The 22,950-nt window shown below is 49.1% G+C and overlaps 1 protein-coding gene and 1 long non-coding RNA gene across 7 annotated transcripts in view; both read right to left on the bottom strand.

Annotated features, from left to right (window-relative positions):
* BCAS4 (breast carcinoma amplified sequence 4) overlaps positions 1 to 4,201 on the bottom strand; it is a 57,703-nt gene extending 53,502 nt beyond the window's left edge. For 5 of the 6 annotated variants that reach the window (XM_043884179.1, XM_043884181.1, XM_043884182.1 and 2 more), the window contains exon 1: positions 3,941 to 4,201. In XM_043884179.1, the coding sequence (XP_043740114.1) occupies positions 3,941 to 4,030 (90 nt within the window). In that variant the 5' untranslated portion in view covers positions 4,031 to 4,201. The remainder of the gene's footprint in view (positions 1 to 3,940) is intronic. The other variant, XM_043884180.1, reaches the window with a different exon arrangement.
* A 2,469-nt stretch (positions 4,202 to 6,670) lies between these two features.
* Positions 6,671 to 8,211, bottom strand: LOC122681752. Its single transcript, XR_006337097.1, has 3 exons — positions 8,098 to 8,211; positions 7,208 to 7,334; positions 6,671 to 6,832 (listed from the first exon to the last, which is right to left on the bottom strand). It is a non-coding gene; the product is annotated as an uncharacterized LOC122681752 (long non-coding RNA).
* Between the last annotated feature and the right edge of the window lie 14,739 nt (positions 8,212 to 22,950).

Raw genomic sequence — 22,950 nt, 5'->3', positions numbered from 1 at the left:
ACTCAGGCAGAGCAAGTGTGAGCAAGTGAAGTCCTTTACTTCCTTCCAGGCAGGCCATGAACCCCATCTGTGGGCCAAACCTGTCCTGCATCCCAGCACAGGAACCAAATGGAACTCTGAGTCTTGTCAGGAACTCCCCCCTGGGTGGGTATCAGGACTCAGCCATCCAGGAGGGCCCCCAAGAGGCAAACATCTCTTTCTCTCCCTGCCATCTTGAAGCAGCTTCTGGAGACCCTGCCTGAAAGTTCCCCCAAAAGAGGAAGTGCAAATCAGAAAGAGAGAGAAAGTAAAGCACAAAAAAGTTGGTTGGAGAGAAAAACCCAAAGGCCCTGCAAAGAGTGAAATGCTCCCTGGTCAACTGGTCAACACACAGCCCTTCAGTGGCTCCTCCATCCAGGGAGGCAGTGCAAAGTCCTCTTTCTGGTCCTCTCACTGGCTCCACCCTGCCCTCACTGCCCACCCTTCTACCTGCTGCTCTTCTCCCCTCATGATTACCCTGCTTCATCCCACCCCAGGGCCTTTGCAAGTTCTGTTTCCTCTGCCTGGGACATTTTTCTCCTCCCTCTCAGCCCGGTCAACTCCTATTCATGCTTCAGAGCTCAGCCTAAACTGACGTCGCCTCAGGGAAGCCCTCCCTGATCACTCCCAGACAAAGTGGGGGTCCCTCTGCTACTCGGCCTCCTGGATGTCTGTGCTCCCTCTTCCCTGCACATTCCTCAGGGGTTTGGAGAGGCTGTCCCCACCCAAGTCTCCCAGACACTCTCTACCACATCACCCAAGCTGCATTCTCCACGGCATTCATCACAGCGCAGAGGTTTGGTGTGTTACACGTTTACTGTCTGAGAGTGGGGCCATGAGCATGGGGGACCCTTGTGTGGGTTCTAACAGCAGGGGTTCGAGATGTTGAAGGACCCACCTCCCTAGGAACTCCAGGACACCCCCAGGACTAGAGTCTGGGACTCCGACCGCGCCATTTAAAAGCCCAAAGTGGCCCGAGGACGTGGGCTGCTACAGGAGGCTCCAGGCACCCAGGCCTGATCCCAAACCAGGCCTCCCTTTTCCAGCTCATTTGCCCATCTCTGCAGACAGCTGCAGCACGGGGAACTGCTAATGAATTAAGCTTTAAGTAGACACTGCAAGTGACTCCACCCGGGCAGTTTTTGCTTCTTTTGGTAAATAAACTTCAGCAAGAGCTCGAAGTGCCTTTATTGCCGCATGGAGCTACGGGGAGTTCGGCTCTTCATTACAGCCCTTACAAATGAGCATGAGCCAGCTCGCGTCTGAGTTAGAGAGAGCCCCGAGTGAGCAAATGAAATGAATGCATGCAGATTCTCCTGGAGGCTGTCCCCAATCAGACAAAATGAGGCTGAGCCCTTGGGCACAATGACATCTTGCTGCTGAGAGTAAGGCGGAGAAAGAACAAGAAAGACGCACAGGTTACTTAAATCCTTAAGCAGGTACGCAGCCTAAATGCCCACGCCTGGGGGTGTGGTTCAGAAATTACCGGACATCCACAGGACGCCGCGTATTTGGTGAGGGCCTCAGGTTTCACAGTTATGAAGTTGATATAGCAACATCCTAGCCACTGGGTCACTGCCAGGATGCGATGGCATAGTCCATGAACAGAGTGCAGCAAGCTGCTGGAACATAGCAAATGCTCAGAAAATAGGAGGGATTATTATGTAATGGTAGTCATGTATGGAGGGGAGAGCTGGACCGTAAAGAAGGCTGAGTGCCAAAGAATTGATGTTTTCGAACTGTGATGCTGGAGAAGACCCTTGAGAGTCTCTTGGACAGCAAGGAGATCAAACCAGTCAATACTAAAGGAAATCAACCCTGAATACTACTTGGAAGGACTGATGCTGAAGCTCCAATACTATGGCCACCCGATGCAAGCAGTCGACTCACTGGAAAAGACCCTGATGCTGGGAGAACTAAAGACAGACAGAAAAGAGGGCAACAGAGGATGGGATGGTTGGATGGCATCACTGACTCAATGGACATGAGTTTGAGCAAACTCTGGGAGATGGTGAGGGACAGGGAGGCCCGAGGTGCTGCAGTCTATGGGGTCACAAAGAGTTGGACATGACTTGCCAATTGAACAACAACATCATGGCAGGACACTAGGAAGCTGAAGAAGGATGAAGACCTACACTCTTCAACATGGAAGCCACCAGCCTCTTATGACTGTTGAAAGTGAAAGATGCTCAGCCGTGTCCAACTCTTTGCGACACCATGGATTATACAGTCCATGGAATTCTCCAGGCCAGAGTACTAGAGTGGGTAGCCTTTCCCTTCTCCAGGGGATCTTCCCAACCCAGGGATCGAACCCAGGTCTCCCGCATTTCAGGTGGATTCTTTACCAGCTGAGCCACAAGGGAAGCCCCTCACGACTACTAAATGCTTAAAATGTGGCTGGTCCACACCTAGGTGTGTTGTAAGCTTAATATTCCAAGCCTGGTTTTGAAAACTTTGTCCAAAGAAGAGAATGTAAAAATCTCATTGAATTCTTTTTACATTGATGACATGCTGAAAGGACATTTTGGATAGGTATGTTAAGTACACTGAAACTTGTACATCTTAATCTTATAGCACTGTATGTCAATTAGATCTCAATAAACCTGGAAAAAAACATATTGACAATTTCACCTGTTTCTTTCCCCTTTTTATATGGCTCCTAGAATATTTAAAATGTTAAAAAATTAAAATTATTGGCTCATATTTGGCTCAAATTATATTTCTATTGGACAGTTCTTACATTCTGACATGGAAATACGTCCATATTATTTTTTAAATTGAGATAGAATTCATATGCCATAAAATTTAACCTTTTAAAGTGTACAATTCTGTGGTTTTCACTGAATTCACAAAGTTGTGCAACCATTAGCAGTAATTCCAGAATATTCTCATCACCCTGAAAGAAGCCTTGTTCCTTACCATTAAGTCACTTCCTACTTGTCCATGCTATTTTGAATAACGAAAAGCAAGTTGCAGAAAAGTATTCTGGTATCAAGCGGCTTTTTTGTAAAAACTAATTATGTATAATTGTTAGTATACATCCCCACCTACATTTGTAAATGCATTTTTAATATGCTTGGCATGATGTACACCAAACTGTGGGAGATGGTTATCTCTGGGAACCAGAACTGGAGTGAGAGAGAAAGAAGGTGCTTCCTCTTTATTTTAAATACTTGCGTACCACTTCTGAGATTTTAAAAGAGAATGGGTTGACTTTCTGGCCCTAAATAACTCCGGGTGAACTTGGGTAAATAACTTTTTCGTGGCACTGTCAACATACTGGCTTCAGGTGGAAGATAAAGAATCCAGCGCTAGATCTACTTTTTATTCTGTGCTTTTAAAACAGCAAGAACAGCCAGAGATGAGGAATTTTCCCTCCTAGCAACAGAAGCGGACCGAGGCCGGGTGCATCCTCACAGACGCAGCCTGCCTGCCTCCTGCGGGAATCTGGCGTCAGCTCAGAGCCGAGCAGGCCGAACGCGCGGGCAGAGGCGGGACCGGGGCTCGGCCTCCCCGAGAGCCCGGGTTTGCAAAGGACATCAGCTCTGAGCGCGCCTCCCTCTGGCATCCCGGCGGATGCCGGTGGTGGGGAGTCGGAGAGAGGGGGTGATCAGGTAAGGATGGGAGGCGAGTCTGGGCCCCCGAGAGCCGTGTTGGCTGGAGGACGGAGCGGGAGGGACCTGACGCGCATCACTGGGTGACCCTGGGAAGCCACCACGCCGCCGAGAAGAGTCCCGGAGCCGCCCGTGCGTCCCCGGAGCCCCAGCGCCAGGTACGAGAGAAAGCTGCGGGGAAGCCGAGGGTCCGGGCCCAGCGCTCAGGGGTCCCCCACCCCCATTCGTCCACTCGCCCCTGGGGCGCGCGGGTCCTGGACCCCGCAACCACGAGACCCGCCTCCCCCACTTCCAGCCGCGTCCCCTACCTCGGCCCCTGGCTCGGGGGTCAGGAAGACCGCGAGCTCGCGCGCCCCGCCGCGCACGGGCTCCGGCCGATCGGCGTCCAGGAGCAGCATCACTAGAGCGGCAGGGTCCGGCTGGCGGAGGCTGCCCGGGTGCCCGACGCCGAGTCCCGGACTCGGAGCCCCGCCCCCGGTCCGCTGCACGCCCCGCGGCCCGCCTGGCGGAGGCGGGGCCGGTGCGCGCCGAGCGGAGCGCCGGGCCGAGTGGGCAGCGCCGCCCAGTGGTGCGCCGCGCTCCCTGCGCCCGGCCCCCGCCACCACCTGGCAAACCAGAGTCTCAAACCCGCCTTCAGATGGCGATCACCGAGGGCTCCTTTAAAACACCCCAAGTCCAGGCCACACACAGTCTCTAGGGTTGGAACCTGGGCATCTGCATGGTTTCATGCTCGCCAGGTGAGTCTAACACACCGCTGAGTTTGAGAAGCTTGGCTGCAGACTACCCCGTTGCATTGAAATCCGGTGGAGCAGCGGGTCCTAGCTCCCACAGCACTTTAGAGTGGCCCGGGGAGTTTGTTGAAGGAAGAAGGGGACAACAGAGGATGAGACGGCTGGAGGGCATCACCGATTCCATGGACACGAGTTTGAGCAAGCTCTGGGAGTTGGTGATGGACAGGGAAGCCCGGCAGGCTGCATTCCAGGGGTCGCAGAGAGTCAGACACGACTGAGCGACTGAACTGAACTGGGGAGTTTCTAAAAGCCCGTAAGTCAGACCTCACCCCAGGCCTATTCAGCCAGAATCTCTGGAGGTGGCGCTTGGGCATCGGTAGTTTGTAAAGCTCCCCGGGTGGTTCCAGCGTGCATTCAGGATAGAGAACAGCTAACTTAGAGGAGCCTTTCTTTAAAGATCACCCCTCCCCCATCACCCCGCCCACCAGGCCTCTCCTTGGACAGCAGCTTGTTTGCGCCTGGCTGACAGTCCTAACAGTTAGGGAAGCTGGATGTAGCGATCCTCTTCTTCCCGGGGTCAGATTTTAAAATAAACTCCACAGGGACTCCTTAAGCGCACTAAATTTGACCCCCACCCCCTAAGAGGCTAGTCTAAACTCCTCCGAGGCTGAAGAAGGCAGGGTCCAAAGCAATGCTATCATTCTTCAGTCGCTCAGTCGTGTCCGACTCCAACCCGGGGGACTGCAGCACACCAGGCCTCCCTGTCTGTCACCAACTCCCGGAGTTTACTCAAACTCATGTCCATTGAGTCGGTGATGCCATCCAACCATCTCATCCACTGTCCTCCCCTTCTCCTCCTGCCTTCAATCTTTCCCAGCATCAGGGTCTTTTCCAATGAGTCAGTTCTTCGCATCAGTTGGCCAAAGTATTGGAGTTTCAGCTTCAACATCAGCCCTTCCAATGAACACCCAAGACTGATCTCCTTTAGGATGGACTGGTTGGATCTCCTTGCAGTCCAAGGGACTCTTCAAGAGTCTTCTCCAACACCACAGTTCGGAAGCATCTAGTCTTCAGCGCTCAGCCTTCTTTATGATCCAACTGTCACATCCATACATGACTACTGGAAAAACCATAGCTTTGACTAGACGGACCTGCTAGTGAGTCAAGTTTTTAAATAATGTAATGAGGTATCTGGAGGTCTAGCAGTCTAATTTTTCCCATGCTTATTTTTCTTTAAAGTGTTATATTGGTTTTTTAAAAATCGGGCTCGGCTTAAGGCTAGAAATAAGTATACGGGACTCCCCTTATCCCCATCCTGTTAAATCTGAGTTTGTATTTTATCCGACAAGCTTAGGTAGGGGGGCATGAGCACATGCTTGGTGTGTCTTTTGGGTAATCCATCTTCCCCCTTCTACAGCTGTCCACTGCATCGCGGCCCAAATATCCAGGCTTTCGGGCCAGAGGAATATTCTGGAAAATTCTTGGCTAAGACTTGGGCCTCAGGTGCTAAGGAAGAGGATTTCACAGAAACTCACTGAACCTGCACTTGGACATTCATTACTGTCCCGAAGCGTCTGATGCCCAGAGCTCTTCTGCATCACACAAGACAGCCAGGAGCCCAGCTCTGACCCTCACCCCTGCGGAGGGACCCGGGCTCCCCTCGGAAAAACCCAGAAACGGCTTCAGATTAGCCAAACAAGCCTAAGCGCAGCAAACTTCCCCTGATGGAGGAATCTCAAAACCATAATGCTAAGAAAAAGAGAAGGAAGGGGGGTGGGGGGAAGCAAGTCGCAGAAGGCTCTGTAGGGCACGCTGCCATTAACATAAAGTTTTTAAAACACGCGAAACCGCACTATATATTGTTTATGGATACAGACATATGGAGTAAAAGTATAAGGCTGTGCACGGGGGTGCGGCGCCACATTCAGGAAACTGGTTACTTTGGGGTGGCGGAAAGGAAACTGGGGAGGGGTTTCAATTATGTATTCGTAGTGTTCTATTTCTTCCGCTGATGCTTGTTACAGTATTTAAACTTTTAAGATGCCCAATATGACTCATTGGAGGGGGGGAAAAAATAGAAAAACCAAGACCCTAGAGTGTTAGCTCAAAACGCTGCTTACCCCGACCCGCTTTTCCTGGAGACGGGGTGTGGGGGGAAGAGATCTTCGCTCCGTACAAGCGTCAAGGGGATTCCTACCCTGGGCCAAGTTGGCTAGCCAACAGTCATTTTGCTTCCAGTCTTTTTTTTTTCCCCTCCTAAATAAATGATGCATTAGAAACATTTTGCTTAAAATGCAGCTGCCCGGAGCCCCACCCCAGCTTTCGGAGTCGGAGTCTTTGGGGAGAAGGGGCGCTGGGCGGGGGCCCTCTGGAAAGCTCTGTGGTGGTCCGTGATGCACGCAGGACACCAGGATAGCCCAGGGTGTGTCGGCGGGCTCAGGAGCTCCCGCGGGGGGCCAAATGAATGATCTGAAACAAAGAAGACAAATACAAACAAGTCTCTCCGGCCCCCCGGAGGCGCTCGGGGCGACCCCGGAGCCGGCGGCGCGCCCGCGGCCTGGAATGCAGCCCGCCGGGCCGCACCCTGCCCGAACCAGTCTGAACCAGCTGCGGGGACGGGGGCGCGGCGGGGCCGCGAGCTCCCCCTGGCGCCCGAGCCGCGCTCCGAGCCACCCCGGCCTCCTGCCCGCCCGGCTCGCGGGGCCCGGCCCCTGGCTGCCTCCCCGCCGGGACAGCGGGCGCCCTGCCCGCCGGGCCCGCGACCCCCGAGAGCGCGCCGCAGCCGCCCCCGGGCTGGGCCCCGAGGCCCCCCAGCCTCCCACCCCCCACCCCATCTGGCTTCACCTCCAGCTGCAAAATGGTTGCCTGTCGGTGTCTTTTCAAGGTGACCTCTGTCCGCTCAGGCCTCAGGCACCCGAAGTTCTAGATGAGCATGGTTGCCAGACAGCTGCGCGTTGGAAACTCCTGGAGACTTCCGGAAAAATACTGATGCCCAGATCTCTCCCCAGAGACTGGGGTTTAATCGTGCAGGGGACCCTGGCCTAGGTTGGGGAGGTTGGAAGGATTCCCCCAGGTGATTATATCTGTGCGGCTCCAACGCTGGTTATCTCTGTGGCCCGTTTCTAAGGTCCGCTGGCCTCACTGAGAATGTGAAAGCTTCCCGGGGGCCAGACTGTGTTTTAAACTCCAAACATAGATGCTTGCCTTGAAATCTCCTCCGCACCCTGGGAGACAGGGCTACTCTGCTGATACCCATTTTTGAGATGAAGAAACTGAGACCCGGAGAAGTTAAATCACTTGTCAGGGATTATAATTAGCTCCGAAGAATTGATTGCTTTCCAATTGTGCTGGAGAAGACTCTTGAGAGTCCCTTGGATAGCAAGCAGGTTAAACCAGTCAATCATAAAGAACATCAACCCCGAATATGCATTGGAAGGACTAAAGCTGAAGCTCCAATACTTTGGGCCCCTGTTGCAAAGAGGCGACTCCCTGGAAAAGACTCTGATTCGGGAAAGATTGAAGGCAAAAGAAGGAGGCTGCCAAGGAGAGGATGAGATGGTTAGATAGCATCACTGACTCAGTGGACATGAATTTGAGCAATCTCTAGGAGATGAGGGACGGGGAAGCCTGGCATGCTGCAGTCCATGGGGTCACAAAGAGTTGGACACGATTTAGCGATTGAACAACAACACAACATATTGATGATTAGTAAATGGAGGAACCCAAGTCCTTACCTGCTATTCCCATCCTGCCTCCTACAGGGTGACCCTGCTGTTGGTCCTGGTGCTGCTACCTCAGCCCAGCCTGGCCTGCTGGGAAGGTGGGCAGCTGCCCTGCCCCTGTGCCAGACCCCCCCCCCCCCCGCCTTTTTCACTGCCCTCCTAAAGCACCAGCGGGCAATGGCTTCCTGCTCTCAGTTCCCCAAGTGAACTTCAGGTTCAGCAGTGCAGTTCAGACCCGCCCCCAGCCCTCCCTTGCCACTGTGTCTACTGCTTTTCTCTCTGAACCCTGAGATGGCAGTGGGAGCCGGCAGAGCAGAGCTAGGACTGGCATGAGGCAAGAGAGACCCCTGGAGGCCAGACTGTTTAGGGGCCTCCTGGTCAGGAGCAGCCCCCAGGAGCAAGGGTCTCCTTTTGGGGTGTGCTTGTCCTGGGCATCCCTCCTGCCTCACCTGGGTGCTGGCCCTGCCGTGGAGCCTGACCCTATGGGCTGAATGTGTGTGTCCCCACTTCATACATTGGAACCCTAACCCCAAGGTGATGGTCTTGGGAGGTGGGGACTTGGGGAGGTGGTTAGATCACGAGGGTGGAGCCCTTCCCTGCTGTAGCGCGCTGACAGAGGTGAGCCAGGAGGACCAGGCTGGGGCATCTAGTCCATAGGGAGATCTGCACCGCACTGCCTCCACATGGTTGACGCCAAGATGCGGGAGCCCTGGAGGGATGTGTATATGTATATATATACACACACATGTACATATGAGAAGTGAAAGTGTTAGTTGCTCAGTCCTGTCCGACTTTTTGTGACCCCAAGGACTGTATAGCCCACCAGGTTCCTTTGTCCATGGAATTCTCCAGGCAAGAATACTGGAATGCGTAGCCATTCTCTTCTCCAGGGCATCTTCCTGGGGGTCGAACCAGGGATTGAACCTGCGACTCCCACATTGCAGGTAGATTCTTCACCCTCTAAGCCACCAGGGAAGCCTCACATAAGCATGTGTGTGTGTATACACACACACACACACACACACACACACAATAAGAAAAGAAAAAAAAGAAAATTAAAGAGACCCCAAGAGCGCTCCCCTGCCCCTGCTGCTGTGTGAGGACATGCGGAGAGGTCAGCAGCCTGCAACCTGGAAGCAGGCCTTCACCAGAACCTGACCCTGCTGGCACCCCGATCTTGAGCTTACAGCCTCCTGATCTGTGAGAAATAAATGTCTGCTGTTTATAAGCCATGCAGGCTAAGGTGTTTTGATATCAGTTCAGTTCAGTCGCTCAGTCGTGTCCGACTCTTTGTGACCCCATGAACCGCAGCACACCAGGCCTCCCTGTCCATCACCAACTCCTGGAGTCCACCCAAACCCAAGTACATGGAGTCAGTGATGCCATCCAACCATCTCATCCTCTGTCATCCCCTTCTCCTTCTGCCCCCAATCCCTCCCAGCATCAGGGTCTTTTCCAATGAGTCAGCTCTTTGCATCAGGTGGCCAAAGTATCGGAGTTTCAGCTTCAACATCGGTCCTTCCAATGAACACCCAAGACTGATTTCCTTTAGGATGGACTGGTTGGATTTCCTTGCAGTCCAAGGGACTCTCAAGGGTTTTCTCCAACACCACAGTTCAAAAGCATCAGTTCTTCGGCACTCAGCTTTCTTTATAGTCCAATTGTCACATCCATACATGACTACTGGAAAAACCATAGCCTTGACTAGACGGACCTTTGTTGGCAAAGTAATGTCTCTGCTTTTTAATATGCTGTCTAGGTTGATAATAACTTTCCTTCCAAGGAGTAAGCGTCTTTGTTTTGTTATAGCATCGCCCAAACAAAGACATTCACAGGTGTGTTAGAAATGCACATCACTGTGCTTAAATGCTCAACAAACTGTGGAAAATTCTTGAAGAGCTAGGAATACCAGACCACCTTACTTGCCTCCTGAGAAATTTGTATGCAGGTCAAGAAGTAACAATTAGAACTGGACATGGAACAATGGACTGATTCAAAATTGGGAAAGGAGTACATCAAGGCTGTATATTGTCCCCTGCTCATTTAACTTCTGTGAAGAGTACATCATGTGAAATGCCAGGCTAGATGAAGCATAAGCTAGAATGAAGATTGCCAGGAGAAATATCAATAACCTCAGATATGCAGATGACATCACCCTTATGGCAGAAAGTGAAGAAGAACTAAAGAGGCTCTTGATGAAAGTGAAAGAGGAGAGTGAAAAAGCTGGCTTAAAAGTCAACATTCAGAAACTAAGATCATGGCATCGGGTCCCATCACTTCATGGCAAATAGATGGGGAAACAATGGAAACAGTGACAGACTTTATTTTGGGGGCTCCCAAATCACTGCAGATGGTGACTGCAGCCATGACATTAAAAGACGCTTGCTCCTTGGAAGAAAAGCTATGACCACCCTAGACAGCATATTAAAAAGCAAAGACGTTACTTTGCCGATAAAAATCTATCTAGTCAAAGCTATGGTTTTGCCAATAGTCATTATGGATGTGAGAGTTGGACTATAAAGTTGAGCACTGAAGAACTGATGATTTTGAACTGTGGTGTTGGAGAAGACTCTTGAGAGTCCCTTGGACTGCAAGGAGATCAAACTAGTTCATCCTGAAGGAAATCAGTCCCGAATATTCATTGGAAGGACTGATGCTGAAGCTGAAACTCCAATACTTTGGCCACCTGATGTGAAGAGCTGACTCATTTGAAAAGACCCTGATGCTGGGAAAGATTGAAGGCAGGAGGAGAAGGGGACGACAGAGGATGAGATGGTTGGATGGCATCACTGACTCAACAAACACAAGTCTGAGCAAGCTCCAGTAGTTGGTGATGGACAGGGAAGCCTGGCGTGCTGCAGTCCATGGGGTCGCAGAGAGTCGGACACGACTGAGTGACTGAACTGAACTGTGCTTAAATGTCTGTATCTTTCAACGTGGTGCCCTTTGACAGTCCACACAGACATTGAACTGTGGCTTCTGTCAATAATAAAGGAAAGATTAGGAAACCATGGACCCGCACTGGGAGAGGGCAGTTAATGGGATGCCCTAGTTGGCACACTCTTCCTCACTTGGCCTCAGTCTCTCCCTGACCTCTCGGTCCATGAAGGTGTCTGGGTACTGGCCCCGGGGTCCCCTGAACACGCCCCACGTCTGCTGGGCTCCGCATCAGAGCCCGTGTGTCTGTGTTGGAGGCCTCAGCTGCCCTGGGGCTCACCACCCTCCCTGCCTTTCTGCCTAGTCTTCAAGGCCTTTCTTCCATGGCCAGTTTTCCGACCCCCAAACAGACGGGCCCTTTAAGCTTAGCTTCTGCTACCTTGTACCTTCTGCCAAGTTGCAGGGCCACCGTCAGACGGAAGCTCCCGATCCCGCGCCCGCGGCGGCCGTGTGGGGGGCTCACCCTAGCAGTCTAGTGGCTGCCTTTGCACACACAGGTCAGTCCTCAGTAAACACGCTTCTCTAGAATTTGAAGTCGCTCTCCTGCTTAGTGTCTCTGCCTCCCCACCAGCAAAATGATTTAGAACACAACCCCTCTTGAGAGCAGCGCAGTGAAAAGCCAGGCTCTAAAAGCATTTTTTCGAACACAGTTTTGAAATGATCTCTCTATAGTAATAGGAGACAGCACATCCCATTCTTTCTCTGTAAAAGAAAGCTTCTACTTCTCCCCAGGAATTTGATCCGTTTTCACTGTGGCTTTTCTTTCCGCAGCAGAGCTACACAAAGGGTCTTGTAGCTTTGGAGGCAAGAGGCCAAGGGGAAGGTTCACAGTGCTCCCTAAGCGTCGTTTGGCTTTCTGGCTAGCACTGCCTGTTTCCTGGGAAGTGAGAGGAGAATCACGGGTTTAGAGAAAAGAGGAGCTTCCCCCCCCCACCCCACTCCAGCTACTGAAATATGAGGCTTCCCTGGTGGCTCAGTGGTTAAAAAAAAAAAAGGAAATTACAAGAGCCCTGCAGGAGAGCAGGGTTCGATCCCTGGGTCGTGAAGATCCTCTGGAGAAGGAAATGGCAACCCATTCCAGTATTCTTGCCTGGGAAATCCCATGGACAGAGGAGCTTGGTCGTTGCAGTCTATGGGGTCACAAAGAGTCATACACGATTTAACAACTGAACAAGTTACTGAAATGTGGGTCTCAGGCTGTTTGCTCTGCTTCCGTCTAAACAGACGCTGGAGGGAAGATGCTGCCAAGAGAAGTGTGAAGGGACAGGACTCGGGTGACCCAGGATGAGCTTAGGGCCTTCTGTAAATTCTCCTGCTGGCCAGAGGCCGAACTGGGTATTACAGGCCCACCATTCCTAATGCAAAACCCTTGGGGCCAGCGGGTTTCAGAATCAGAACTCCTGGGTTTTGGAGGGAGGAAGCACCCTGTTATCAAGCTTTGTATTTCTCAGCGAAATGTGTCAACATTCACCTTCCATGAGTGAATTGGAGGTCTTAAATAAGTCTCATGCCAGTTCGGCTCAGGTTTTGCTGGTCATCGCATTTCTGCTGGCCTGATGGAGCAAAAACCAAGTGGTTTTGTTCCCTGGATTTTAAAAGTACCAAAAAAAGGAATTGTGGACTTGATTTTCTGTTTTGCAGCCTGGAAAACTGAGGCTCAGGAAACTGGCCCAGGCCCGTGCATGTAACTAAGTGGAGTTGGGTTTCAAGCCCATGGCTCTTCCTCTTGGATCACGTTGAGATGGATCTGAAGTTAGAAAAGGAAGTGCCCTGGTAAAACAATATTCGTCAGGCTATTTGGGACCTGGGAGTGTATTTGTTTTCCTGCTTTAGGAACCTGTGTCTCTTTTCACTAGGGTTCAAAGGCCCTGAGCTGTCCCTGGCGTAACATGGACAGCGTTGTCTACACAGCAGGCTCTCGGTAAATGAGATTCTGCTCTGTATGAAGCCTGCAGGCAGACCAGCAGTGGACAATAAGCCAAGAGGGGCCTCTGGCTGTAACAGTGAAGTTTAGCAAAGAATAAAGAAGAAGCATTTGCTTTTTTGAACTACAGAATGCAGTGCAAAGAGTGAGAAGTGGACAGTCTTCTGGCTCCTGGAGGGCCCCTGCCAGGTTCAGAGTGAACCTCTGGGAGGAAGCCAGGCACAGTGACTAACAGCACAGGCTCTAGAGTCAAGTGGTCTGAGCTCCAGCCACCAAAAGCTGGTGGTCTTGGTGGAGTTGCTTAACTTCTCTCTGCCTGAATTTCCTCATCAATAAAGTGGCATGATACAACTTCATGGTATTGCTGACGTGATTCAATGAGACAATCTATGTCAACTGCTTTAAGCACTGGCTGGCATAGAGTAAGTGCTCAATAAATGCTACATTATAAGTGGAATATCGACAAACTAGAGTGTTTTCCAGGGAGGACAGAGAAGATGGCCAGATAGGTAACACAGCTAGTGGTGGCAAGGTTTTGGTCACCAAGAACGCATTGAAAAAATGTCTGTTCAGGCAAGGGCTTCCCGGTAGTTCAGTGGTAAAGAATGTACCTGCAGTGCAGGAGACCCAGGTTTGATCCCTGGTCAGGAAGATCCTACAGAAGGAAAATCCCATGGACAGAGGAGCCTGGTGGGTTTCCAAAGAGTCAGACATGACTTAGCAACTAAACAACAATAACAACTGTTGAGACAAACCGGTCACGTATGGATGTGAGAGTTGGACTATAAAGAAGGCTGAGCGCCAAAGAATTGATGCTTTTGAACTGTGGTGTTGGAGAAGACTCTTGAGAGTCCCTTGGACTGCAAGGAGATCCAACCAGTCCATCCTAAAGGAGATCAGTCTTGGGTGTTCATTGGAAGGACTGATGTTGAAGCTGAAACTCCAATACTTTGGCCACCTGATGTGAAGAGCTGACTCATTGGAAAAGAGCCTGATGCTGGGAAAGATTGAGGGCAGGAGGAGAAGGGGACGACAGAGGATGAGATGGTTGGATGGCATCACCAACTCAATGGACATGGGTTTGGGTAGACTCCAGGAGTTGGTGATGGACAGGGAGACCTGGCGTGCTGTGGTTCATGGGTTCGCAATGAGTCGGACATGACTGAGCGACTGAACTGAACTGAACAAAAGTCACTTTATGACCGATTTGATGTTCATGGGACTTCCCAGGTGGCACTAGTAGTAAAGAACTTGCCTGCCAATGCAGGAGATGTAAGAGACCTGGGTTCGATCCCTGGGTTGGGAAAATGCCCTGGAGGAGGTAATGGCAACCTACTCCAGTATTCTTCCCTGGAGAATTCCATAGAGAGAGGAGCCTTGTGGCCTGCTGTCCATTGGGTCATCACTTCATGGCAAATAAATGGGGAAACAATTGAAACAGTGACAGACTTTATTTTTGGGGCTCCAAAACCACTGCAGATGGTGACTACAGCCCTGAAATTAAAAGACGCTTGCTCCTTGGAAGAAAAGCTTTGATAAACCTAGACAGCATATTAAAAAGCAGAGATATTACTTTGCGACAGTGGTCTTGGTTTTTCCAGTAGTCATGTATGGATGTGAAAGTTGGACCATGAAGAATTGATGCTTTTGAACCGTGGTGTTGGAGAAGACTCTTGAGAGTCCCTTGGTTTGCAAGGAGATCAAACCAGTCAATCCTAAAGGAAATCTGTCCTGAATATTCATTGGAAGTTCTGATGTTAAAGCTCCACCTGATATGAAGAACTGACTCATTAAAAAAGACCCTGATGTTGGGAAAGATTGAAGGCAGGAGGAGAAGGGGATGACAGAAGATGAGATGGTTCGATGGCATAACCGATTCAATGGACATGAGTTTGAGCAAGCTCCAGGAGTTGATGATGGATAGGGAGGCCTGGCGTGCTGCAGTCCATGGGGTTGCAAAGAATCGGATACAACTGAGTAACTGAACTGAACCAAACTGATGTTCATGTGATGGTCATGTGACTCTATGACATGTGATGGCAGTTTGAAGGGGCTGGAGCTGTTTTGCCTGGAGAAAGTTTGGATTATCTAAAGGAAGATTGCCAGGAAGGGTCAAGGAATTCTATGGGGCTCCTGAGAAAAGAACGACTGAGCCAGGAACATGAAAATTCAGAGAAGTCCCACCTGCCTGGCTATGCAGGCTGCTCATTGCAAAACTCCAGGACACCATTCACATAGACAGTATGCATGGCACCCCCTGGACTTGTGGAATTCCAGCCCACTGGTGGACCACACATCATCCCCATGTATGGGCGGAACCAGAGGAGATAGTGGGATAGCCTTCCCGTGATGAGGTTACTGGTTAGTTGACTTGCTAAGGAAGTAAGTGAAAATCACTCAGTCGTGTCCGACTCTTTGTGACCCCATGGACTGTAGCCCTCCAGGCTCCTCTGTCCATGGGATTTCCCAGGTAAGAGGACTGGAGTGGGTTGCGCTTTCCTTCTCCAGAGGAATGGACCTGGGTCTTTGGCATTGCAGGCAGATTCTTTGCCATCTGAGCCATCAGGGAAGCCCTAATCTTTAAGCTGACTTGGTAGTTAATCAAAAAGGAACTTACCTTGGGTGGACCTCACCTAATCAGAGGCGCCCTTAAAGAGGCTTTAGAGGTCAGAGCTAGAAGGACTGGAAGGGAGGCATTCTCCCGCTGGCCTGGAGGAAAGCGAGCCGCCAAGCTGTGCTCCACCGGCTGGGGGCCACGGGGCAGGAAAGGCTGGTGCCTCGAGTCCAGGGCCTCAGTCCTACAGATGCAGAAGATGAATATTCTCCCCACAAGTGACCTGAATGTGCTTGACATTGGACGTGGACTCGAGCCTCAGACGGCCCCAGTCGGCACCTTCACTGTAGCCTGAGACTGAGCCGGAATCCAGGATCCTGTACCTAGGCTTCTGACCCCTAGGAACTCAGATGACAAATGTGTGTTGTTTTTAAGCCTCTGAGTTTGTGGGAATGTGTTACACAGCAAAGGGAAACACATACAAAGGTATTACTAAAGGGAAGACAATTTCATCTCGAAGTGAGGGGAAAGTTTCTGAAGTTGAGTTGTATGTGAATCGACAGATGGGGTCCAGGAGTGGTGAACCCCACCCCTTGGGGGCAATTCAAGCAGAGCTGGGCACCACCTCCCAGGTTGTACTCCAGCACTCAGGGACGGTATAGATGGGGTTTCTGCTCTGGTTGAAATTCACCTCTAGATTACTGCTTCCTAAGCTTGAATGTATCAAGTGAATGATACATCACCTGGGGATTTTGGTAAAATGCAGGTTCTGATTCAGCCAATCTGTCCAATGACTTGGAACCACTATTCCTCAAGGAATGCGAATTAGAAGCCAGAAGAATTTCTTTTTTTCTTTTTAAAAAAATGTTTTTGGCCATGCCATACAGCATGTGGGATCTTAGTTCCCCAAACCAGGCTTCAAAAAGTGAATGGGGATTAAATGCAATGTTGTATCCTGGACTAGATCCTGGAACAGAAAGGAGATATTATTGGAAAAATGGTGAAATTCAAATAAAGTCTGAAGTTCAGTGAGTAGTAATGTCCTGGTATAGACTGAACAGTTGATCCTCTTCACCTTTGCCAAGTTCATATATTGAAGCTCTAACCCCTAGTGTGGGTGTATCTGAGATGGGGCCTCTAAGGAAATAACCGAGGCTAAATAAGCTCATACGGGTGTGGCCCTGGTCCTGTAAGGTCTGTGCCTTTAGGTCTTTATGAGAAGACATGCCCGTGAACTCGATGCCCCTCTCGCCCAGAGGAGAGGCCACGTGAGGGCGTAGAGAATAGGCAGCCCTCTCCTGAAGTAAACCGTGCCAGCACCTTGGTCTTGGGCTTCCAGACTCCACCACTGTGAGCAAACATGTTTCTGTTGTTTAAGCCACCCAGACTGTGCTATTTTGTTCTGGCAACCTCAGCAGATGAAGACACGTACCGATGTCAATTTCTAGTTTCGACAAATGTACCGTGGTGGTGTAACATGTTCGCATCAGAGGGAGCCGGGTGATGCTCTACTATCCGTGCAAGCTTCCTGTAAACCTAAAATAACTCCAAAATTAAAAGTTTGTCTTTAGAAAAAAGGATGGAGATAAAGTGAATGGGGAAGATTTTTATCTAGTGATGTGGGAAGGTTACCAAAATACATTAAAGGAGAGAAGCAAAGGGTGGAATATGCTATTTTTATATAATAAGAAGAGGAGACATAATGTATTTTCATGCTGTGTGGTTTATGTTAAAAAATCTATGGAGAGATAAGCAAGAAACAAATCATAAGTGTTACTTGAGGGAAGGGAATGACAGTTGGTAAACTGGGAACCAAAAGGTGAAAGTGTTTTTACCGTGTACTTCTTTAAAGCAAAAAAGAAATTTATTGGAAGGATCTCTGGGACCTCACAGAACTGAGAAGAAAGCTGAAGCATCGGGCGTGAAAGATGTGCAAGACTGAATATGTCAGGCCGCTGAGAGCGTAGCCGAGGGTCAGGCCACGGGAGCGGCATGAACAGGAAACCTCCCGGTCCTGCTGCTGTCGCTGAAAACATCTCCAAGTGTGTCAGGTTCTCTGGGTCACCGGGTCAAGCTTCAGGTGCCAGGGGAGGGCATCCAGTTGGCTAAACTTAAAACATCCCCACAGCCAGGGAGGAGGACAGAGAAGACATCCTCTTTTTAGCTTTTAATTTTTTTTATTGGAGAGTAGTGAACTGTGGTGTTGGAGAAGACTCTTGAGAGTCCCTTGAACTGTAAGGAGATCCAGCAAGTCCATCCTAAAGGAGATCAGTCCTGAATATTCATTGGAAGGACTGATGCTGAGGCTGAAGCTCCAATACTTTGGCCACCTGATGCAAAGAACTGACTCATTGGAAAAGATCCTGATGCTGGGAAAGGTGGAAGGCAGGAGGAGAAGGGACGACAGAGGAGATGGTTGGATGGCATCACCGACTCGATGGACATGGGTTTGGGTGGACTCCGGGAGTTGGTGATGGACAGGGAGGCCTGGCTTGCTGCGGTTCATGGAGTCACAGAGAGTCGGACACGAGTGAGCGACTGAACTGAACTGAGTGTCCTTCCATCCACTTCATGGGTGACTCATTTCAAGTAGCAGAAGTGTTCCTATGCCAGATTATCCTCCTCCATTTTGGAATAGTAGACCAGTTTCCACTTGGTAATGAGGATCATCTATGCCAGCAAACACCGCAGTTCCTTCCTTTGCCTGTTGTTCCAGAGGTATGAGGAATCTGAAGGTTTTTGTTTTTTGCTGTTGTTTTCATAACCGAATACTTGTTTATTGATTTGTTTTTGGCTGCACTAGGTCCTCACTGCTGCGGGCGGGCTTTCTGCTGCTGGGTGAGCAGGGCTGCTCTCTAGCCGGGGTACACGCCTCTTTCTGCGGCGGCGTCTCTTGTAGCACGGCCCAGGCTCTGGAGCGGGTGGCCCGTGGTTGCGGCTCCCGGGGCCTGGAGCGCAGGTCCGAGGCCGTGATGCAGGGGTGTAGCTGCTGTGTGGCGGGCGGGGCCTTCTCGGATCAGGGCTGGAACTTGTGCCCCCTGCATCGGCAGGTGGATTCTTACTGAGCCACCAGGGAAGCCCCGAATCTGAAGTTCTCGAGAGGCAGCTCTAACTCCCAGTTCAGTGGAATCAGGGTTGTATTAGCCCGTAATGCTGGGGGGTCTCCTGCAGAGGCTGGGTGGGGAGGCACAGCTGGGGCTCGCTGCGTGGACAGATGCGGGCAGCGGCAGCTCTGGGCAGTTCTCACTGGTAGGAGCCCTTTGGAGGCCGCCGTTTTCTTTAGACCATGTACTTTTAAAAACTTTTTTTGGTTGTTTGAGTCATGTGAATTTATTTTCCATCCGAATAACTGATTTTGTAAAAAGTAAATACTTGAAGAGGAAGAAGAAGATTTGCTCTGTAGACACTAAAATGTATTTTGAAGCTTCAATAATCAAAACAGCATGACGCGGCCCCAAAGAAGACAGAGTAACAAGTCAGTGATTTGGCCAAAACAAACCCAAAGACATCTAAGAAATCAGCAAATGATAAAAGTGGAATTACAGTTCAGTGAAAAGCAGCGCCTTATTCAATACATTATGTGAGAATAATCCATGAAGCATTTAACAAAAACCCTCAGATCTTTACTTTTGCCTGATGGCCAGATAATTATCAGATGGATTAAATATTTAAATGTAAGAGCAGTCATAGAAGAATAGAACTTAGGATAAAAGTTGGGTAAACATTTATATAATTTGTGAGGGAAACTACTAGAGAAATGAATAAAGGATTTTACCATGGAAAATAATAAATTCCTACAGGATAAATACAAAAGCCGATGATAAACATGCTGCTACTGTTGAGTCCTAAGTCGTGTCAGACTCTTTGTGACCCCATGGACTGCAGCCTGCCAGGCTCCTCTGTCCATGGAATTCTCCAGCAAGATTACTGGAGTGGGTTGCCATGCCCTTCTCCAGGGATTCTTCCCGACCCAGGGATCGAATCTGCGTCTCCTGCTTGGCAGGCGATTCTTACTATGATAAACATAGTAAGGGGCAAATGACTCATTAGGAAAAAATGATGACCAAAATGTTGACTTCCTTAATCTATAAAACATGTTAAGGAAAGACCAATAACTCACTTTTAATTTTTTTTAATATTTTCATTTATTTATTCAGTTGCACTGGGTCTTAGTCGTGGCACGCAAGATCTTTAGTTAGAGCTCTTATTTGCAGCATGTGGGTTCTTCTTTCCCCAACCAGGGATCAAACCTAGGTCTCCTGCACTAGGAGCATGGAGTCTTATCCTACCCTACCTAGGCTACCAAAAAACTCCCTGACACTCGGTTTTATGTTTTGTAAATGACCCAAATAGAGAAGCTAATAGAAGAAGAAATACCAGTAAACAATTTTTTAAAAGTCCTTCAGATTAATAGCCAAAGATATTCAAAGTAAAATAAAGACATGCTTTTCCCCCAAACTAAGTTAGGAAGAGCATAAAAGTAATAAATCCGGTGTTTTGGAGTGGGAAACAACTCACGCATATCTCTGGTGAGGATGTAAATTAGAACAACCTTTCCAGAAGGAAATTGGATATATTCAGGAAGCAATGCCCCCCGCCTCCAAAAAAAATGCATATGTGTTGATCTAATGATTCCTCTTCTAGAAATCTCACCTAAGGAACTAATTGAACGAAGAATAAAAAGATGTATTTACAAAGCTGTTTACCACAGCACTGTTTATAATTGTGAAAAAATAGAAGCAGCAAATGATAGGGAATTGGTTTTATAAAATGAGAATTCATCGATATAATGAAGAACGAGGAGGCCATTATAAATGATGCAGAGCTGTATTGACAGGACAAAGACATTCACAATATATTGTCCTCTGAAGAAAGCAAACTGCAGAATAATTTATATGTATGTAACATCCTATTTCTATCAAAACACACATTAGGTAATAAGTATATATTGATGTGCATATGTACCGAAAAACTTGAGTGGTTATTTCTGAATAGTGCTTTTTTAGGGAGGAGGGGCAGATTTTTTTTTTTTTTTAATATATGCTTTTTTTCCCTAAAATTTCTTCTGAAGTCATGTATTACTTCACTGGACACACAGCTTCCTTAGCCAGTCTTGCGTATGTAATTTCATTCCCTGATGACTCAGACAGTAAAGAATCCATCTGCAATGCAGGAGACCTGGGTTCGATCCCTGGGTTGGGAAGATCCCCTGGAGCAGGGAATGGCTACCCACTCCGGTATTCTTGACTGGAGAATCCCAGGGTCAGAGGAGCCTGGAGGGCTACAGTCCATCGGGTCACAGAGTCGGACACAACTGAGCTACTAAGTACACATAAGAGGCAGTTATATATGCAAATATATTTTTGTCTTTCCCAGATTGTCTCTCAAGCTCTGAGTAAGCTGAGTAAGACCCAGAAATAATATTAAAAAAAAAAAAAAACAAAACACTTTGCCTCCAGTGTTGGTTTTTGTTATTGATAAAAAGAACATCTAGGAATGAGTATTTCAACAACAACAACAAAGAATAAAAACAATTAGCCTTAGGAAGAAAAGAGTAAAAATAAGCCTAATGTCAGTTTGCCAAGGAGACATGGCAGTTCTGAGAAGTCCTAACTGAGAGCAAACTGTTCGGCTGGAAAGAAGCAACAACTCAGGAATAAATTATGCATGGCCACTGTTAAATATTTTATCCATCCTTAACCATTATTTGTCTTTGCAAGGCTAAAAGAGGAGAGGGGAAGAAAACACCCCAGTCCGATCGTAAGCATTATCAGTCTTGTCATCTTTCCTCCCTCCTAGAAGTCTTCAACATTCAAGCATAAACCCTGCAAAAGAGGAAAAACGCTAACCATGAGTAAAACAAGCAGTTGGCAGGCTGAACTTGAACTTCACGACTTGATTATGAGACGTCAAGGTGACCTCACCTTCTGTCTCCAGTTTTGCATCCTTCAAAATCATGAGCATTTTGCTCTGCTAAACGTGCTGTTTTAAAAAGCAACATTTACGGATTTTTGGTGACATCCAGGCAGAGGGGTTTTGTGTTCGCCTGGCATTCACGCAGCATGGGGACAGGACATCAGGGGTATCTGAGGCGCTGTCAGAAGCTGATGTAGCCCATTCAGCCCTTTGCCATTTGGCCGGCTTCCCGGCCGCTCGGCCTCCTCTCCTGGCTCTCTCCCTTCCCTGGTTATGTCCTCTCCCTCCCTGGTCGGCTTGGCTGATGGAGGCACATGCCAGCCCCACTGGGCACGGGCCCTGGGAGCACCAGCCAAGGCCCCGTGGTGGCCAGATCGCTAGAAGAACCCGCATGGGCGGCAACGGAACTGTGACGATTGATTGTATTGCAAAGGTTTTACTCTTGGTTTCCACAGGGGACTGAACAATGATTACAATGGCCATTTCGGGGTGAGATTTGTTGGAAGTTATTTTTCAAGTATTGCCTAGCATTTTCTGGGCTTCCCCGGTGGCGCAGATGGTAAAGAATTACCCTGCCAATGCAGGAGACCCAGGTTTGATCCCTGGCTTGGGAAGATCCCCTGGAGAAGGGAACGGCAACCCACTCCAGTATGCTTGCCTGGAGAATTCCGTGGACAGAGGAGCCTGGTGGGCTACAGTCCATGGGGTCACAAGGAGTCGGACATGACTGAGCAACTAATATTTCCACTTCTGACATTTTGTATGGCATTTTGTGCCAGAAGTACACATTATGTACATGTTACTGATTTTTCAATTTTATTTCTTTAGGGCCTCATCAGGTGGCATGCAAGATCTTAGTTCCCTAACCCAACCAGGGATCAAACCTGTGCCCCTTGCAGTGGAAATGCAGTCTTATCTCCTGGACTCCCAGGGAAGTCCCTTTTTATCTTTTTTTTTTTTTTGAAGTATGTTAATGTTAATTCCACATTCCAGCTGAGTAGATTTGTGTGTGTGCGCACTCAGTTTAAATGCATGTACTCAGTTTAAAAATCAACTAGTTAAAACTGTGTGTGTGTGTCTGACAGACTGGCTCGGTTTGTCTCAAGTCTGAAGTCAAGGGGAGATTCTGTCAGCAACCAAGGACTTCTGTTCAGCCCTGAATGGTGGGTTTTCCTTTAATTCCAGGCCTTTCCCCTGTACCTGTGCTCCTAAGTGTATGGTTATGTCACCCCACGACTGTCCAGTTGGTTAATATGTTGTGCAGTGCTCAATATGTTGCACCATTAAAGCTGTTAGTCCATTTTATCTTCATTTCGAATATCTGAACATAAAGCTAGCATCTACTTGAATCCCTGGTGAGATTTAAATGCTAATAAAACAGTATACTTACCCTTCAGCCCCCAAAAGTTATCTGTAGGTGTGTTTTTAAACCAAGAATCCTTTCCCACAATTTCCTGCTTTACCAGATAGAGGTTCACGCAGATGAAGTCTACATTCTTGGTCAGATACCCGGGTGGATTGTTCCTCCTGAGAG

The sequence above is a fragment of the Cervus elaphus genome, chromosome 23 (assembly GCF_910594005.1).
Source record: "Cervus elaphus chromosome 23, mCerEla1.1, whole genome shotgun sequence".
In the NCBI taxonomy this organism is placed as follows: domain Eukaryota; kingdom Metazoa; phylum Chordata; class Mammalia; order Artiodactyla; family Cervidae; genus Cervus; species Cervus elaphus.
The sequence above is the reverse complement of the archived record's forward strand: the minus strand, read 5'-3'. Positions and strand labels throughout refer to the sequence as shown.